Here is a 4,788-nt window from a genome sequence, read left to right as displayed (position 1 = left end):
TTTTTTTTTTAGCACTGACATCGTTTTAAATAAATGTCTCGATCTCTTGGTTTCAGGTGAAGGTTATGCTAAAAGTGTCACCCGGAGAAGGTGGAAGCTTTTTTAACGCGGATAAAAGGAAGAAACAGGTGACACTGGTTGACCCAACGGCTGGACAGTCCTCTTCGGCGGATGATCGAAGGCCGACCGTGGCAGCGCCGAAAATGTTTGCCTTCGACGCGATATTTACCGAGGAGGACTCTCAGGTACGCTTCGACGATTTCCATTTCGCTTCCCCTTTCTTTGATTCCCTCTACGAATCCCCGCGATAATTCACGAAACAGTGATTTTTATCGCCGTCTTCCCCTCGGCCACCAGTCGAGTTCCTTTAGAACGTAGAATTCGATGGCGCGGCAGGGATCTTTTCTCTATCGTTTCTCCGCGCGTATTCGAAGCCAGCGCGGGGCTTCTGCGAAGATAAATAGGAAAAGAGAGGAATTCTGAAGGAAGTTAAAGAGGAGGGAAAGCGCACGGCGGTGCGCAGAGAAATTTGAACGTTGAAACGTCTACGTGCTCCGTCGTCGGCTCGCGCTCATTCCTAGAGACGCGCAGGAGACGTCCCTGCCGGGCGCATAACTAAACTAATTTCCCGACCTCTAAACTCCACCTCCCGACAGGAAAATCTAACCTCGTCCGACCTCTCTCCGACCCGCGTGAACCCTCGGGCAAACGTTGCTTCTTGCTCGTGACTTCTCATTCCTCGACGTTACGAGAAGCGCCACGAGGTTGCGTCAAACTCTGATAGTCGTGATTATTTTCGAATTTTCGCGTTCCCAGTTGTCTTTCACACACACACACACACACACACACACACACCCTCCATCCCGATTTTTCTTTCAGCTCTCTTATCTCCGTTTCTCCTCAACGATATCTTTTTCTACGAATACAAAATTCTGCCAATGATAGATCTTTGATAAATCTTCGTTTCCTCCGCAGTTCTTGGCAATTGCGGCTTTAAATAAATGGGAAAATATCATCAGATCGATCAGCGTCATCTTCCTTCTGGCTCGAAGAAGATAAGATAACTCGATTCTTCTTCTCGCATCTTACCGCTTACCGTTGCGAATTTTATTGCCGTGACATTGACGAACGACACCGCCGTGGCGAATATCATCAGGGGCGCGCGACGCGCGTTATAATATCACGAGATGCATGCGTGCAAGTCGGGTAACGCGTACGTGTGTATAGGTGCACCGAGATATTTCGATGCTCTCTAGGGACATTATCGAGCGTCGGATTCAAATGAACCTGGAACTGCTCGGTTTTCCCGGCGATTCCCCTCGTCAGTCGAGAANTCTCTCTCTCTCTCTCTCTCTCTCTCTCTCTCTCTCTCTCTCTCTCTCTCTCTCTCTCTCTCTCTCTCTCTCTCTCTTTCTAGCCGTGAATATCTTTCTCTTCCGCAGTAACCTCTCTATCCCGTGCCGCGGTTGCTGTGCCAATCCTCTCTAGGGACTAGCCCTTCGTTCCCCGCTACTAGTGTGTTCCTCTGGTTCTTTGACGCCACTCACACCCCTATCAGCCACTGTTTAGAAGAACCATGCAAAGCAATCGATTGATTCGATCAAATATCCACGTCCGATCGCGATTGTCATCCAAAGTCACAATAGCTCTTCATTCTCCCTTCTATACCTTTCCCTTTTTTTCGTCAGGTTTTTCCTTTTTTTAATTCTTTTTCGTTTTCCCTTTCGATTCTTTCGGTTCTTCATCGCGAACGTCGCGGTTCAAGCGCGTTCTTTCAAACAGTAGCCAAACTTCGAAGTCGAGAGAACAGGGAGAAAATTTGCAGAGAGAATGCGTATTGGGGGTCGTCCTTTTCGACGACCAACCGTCAAACGCAGGGCCGTGTGAATATTTTAGACTGGATGCCGGCGCGACGCGGTGCCGACCGATCCCAATTCCAAAGTGATTCATCTTTAATTAGTTCCTTCTCTCTTTCTCTCTCACCTCTGCCCCTTTCATCTTTTTCACTTGTCTGTCCTTTCCGATAGAACGAGATTTCAAACGGCGGACCAATTGTCCAGATTTCATATTATATCGCATAGTCGGCGAAGCTAGATTTTTCTTCCATTTGACGGAACGAACTCGATTGGCGCTCCGGTTGATTGACAGGCTCGTCTCGTTAGTGTGTTGTAATTGGTCGACAACGCGACCGCCTTTAAAAACGTGAATCTCGTCGGCTGGAATTACACAGACGGGAAATGTAATCCAGTCCCGTCCGCAATTCCCGTCGACCGATAATCTTCGGCCAGTGGATACCTTTGCTATCTGAGTCCGCAAATACGCGAACCACGGACGCCCAACCACTGTGTGGAGATGCGTCCCAATATAACGCGCAAACAGACCGCACCAGCTTGATTATGGGTCAGTCGTAAATTAACATCGTCGATGGAAGCTATTGGTCGTTTAATGGCATTGCTGTCCCCCTTCGTATGGCTGCACAACGCGTGAAATCTGTTTTACACGAAGAGAGACCCTCGTTACGTTGTAAACTCATGGAATACTTATTTTAAAAATAACTGTGCTTCGAAAATAAAAATGGTCATTTGACGAAAATGAGAATTTAACGTATTCTATAAATGTCACGCTAATTTCAAATCTTATTAAAAGAACGGTATTTCTGTCTGCGTGAAAAAGAGAAAATGCTTTTCACTTCGGGGAAAATTGATATCGCGAAAAGAAAAAGTGCATTACTCGGATTGGGCGTCAAGCTAATGGTAATAAATTCGTAATATCGGTGGCTGTCACAGCCATTCATCTTGACGAGTTGCGGTTATTACGTAAGAATAGACACGTACGGGTTGCAACCACCGGGTAGTTTCATGCTCGCTCTAACTTTATTTCCGTGAAACCGGCACCAAGAAAAAAGGCGGTAAAGAAAAAACGTCGTTTCTAAGGAAAATGTCTTTGAAGTTCCAATTTGTTCGACGTTCCTCCCTGCGTGGCTTGGTTCAACGTGTCGTTACGTGACACATACTCGGATGGTGTCGCGTGCAGAATCGGCAATTTGTCAAGTATAATGCTCGAGATTTGCGAATCGTGTTCCGTTCAGAACGTAAACATTCTACGACGCACAATTTTTGAAAGGAAAAGATTTCGAGTCGATTTGGCAATAAAGAATAGGGATTGAAAATTACTATTTCACCGCTATCCTTCCGTAGTTTTTTTTTTTCGATAATCGACGCGACAATACCGTGGTCCAAGCAACGAACATATTTTAAGTAGTGTTTAAAACATTTTTAACAAAATATTTTAATAATTAAATAAACACAAAATTAAAACTATGACGAGAAGAACTATTAACGTATTGCAGAAGATAAAAAAAAAAATTTCATTAAGGTGAACAGATATGTAGTGTGTGTTGCGTGTATATATGTGTGTATGTACGTAGGACAGATCGCACTGTTCCATGATACGAAGTTATCTCGATTCACGGCCTCGATGACCCTCGCGTTCCGTCGATCTCTGACAGTGGAATAATCTTCGAAGCTAATCTCACGTTAACTCGGTCAGGATACTTATCTGTCAATAGAGACCAAAGAGAAAGGCTGTCAATCTCAGGTGCCTCGACAACGTGGGGGAAAAGTGTGCTCGAAACCGAGCACGCTCACGGATCTGTTCGGTGTGCAAATGAAACCTGACCAAATTAATTGAACATCCATCTCAATTACGTGGCTCCGTAGGTGAATACACGCCAGAGCTAGACGCGTCCCCGTTCGAGATCTTATGTTTGTGTATACCGCATATATCGGCACTGGCCGCTGACAATTCTATCTCTGCGAACGATCCAGCAGAACAATGCATCCTGGACAGAATAATTCACTGGGGCCATTATGGTCGGTCCGGGACAAGAGCTTTATTATTGACTTACGACTAATAGTCACGCTGTGGATTACGCGCGTGTGTACGGTTTGGTACGCGCTTGCGTACATTCCAGCTTTCTCTTACCGACTAGCTAGATTTGTCGATTCTCTCTCTCTCTCTCTCTCTCTCTCTCTCTCTCTCTCTCTCTCTCTCTCTCTCTCTCTCTCTCGTCGTCGTCGTCATCGTCGTCGAGAGTACATTTTACTTTCTCCGTCTGTATAAACAACAGCGAATTCCCTTCTCTCACAGTATGAATTCGATCTATTGCTCATTTGTCAGCGAATGCTAACCGAACAACGGACTGCATTGAAACGTCTGGAAATTCATGGTGCGTAGCTTTCGGTCTCTGCGGGTTTCTGAGTGTCTGGACGAATTGCGTGTTCCTTCGCTTTTCTCTGTACCTTCCACGCAGATAGCATTAGCCGTTCGAAATGTATCGACGTCGAATTCTTATTAAATCGTCGAGCTGACAAAGAACGATGAATTGTTATTAAAAGGAAAAAATTCGTCGATACTTCTTCATCGCTTCTCTCTAATTTGTCACCCGGTTTCAATTATGGAAAATACCAAAAAATTATGCTCGATTGTTTTCTTACTCGCCAGAAAGATTAAAACAGAGCTTGGTTTACGATTCAATCATCCCCAGGGGTAGATCGTCTATACTTTTACCTTTTGACGAGAATAACCGTAACTCGCGTATTTAAAAAGCTCGTATTTTTAACGAAAATAATTTAATCTACACGCTATTATTTCGTACATACAGGGTGTTTCGTAACTTGTGGGACCCACTTCGGGAGCTAATTGTACGCCTAAAAATAATGAAAAATAGTCATATAAATATATGTCCTATCTGTCTTCGTTTATGAGATATAATGAATTTTCTGTTTT

At 44.7% G+C, this 4,788-nt stretch overlaps 1 protein-coding gene across 4 annotated transcripts in view; it reads left to right on the top strand.

Annotated features, from left to right (window-relative positions):
* The window catches only part of LOC122527920, a 309,050-nt gene that overhangs the window by 283,251 nt on the left and 21,011 nt on the right, over positions 1 to 4,788 (top strand). For all 4 annotated transcript variants that reach the window (XM_043652506.1, XM_043652505.1, XM_043652508.1 and 1 more), the window contains one exon: positions 57 to 245. In XM_043652506.1, coding sequence (XP_043508441.1) covers positions 57 to 245 — 189 coding nt within the window. The remainder of the gene's footprint in view (positions 1 to 56; positions 246 to 4,788) is intronic.

This window comes from Frieseomelitta varia, unplaced genomic scaffold (genome assembly GCF_011392965.1).
Source record: "Frieseomelitta varia isolate USP_RPSP 00005682 unplaced genomic scaffold, Fvar_1.2 scaffold_239, whole genome shotgun sequence".
Classification (NCBI taxonomy): Eukaryota; Metazoa; Arthropoda; class Insecta; order Hymenoptera; family Apidae; genus Frieseomelitta; species Frieseomelitta varia.
The sequence above is the reverse complement of the archived record's forward strand: the minus strand, read 5'-3'. Positions and strand labels throughout refer to the sequence as shown.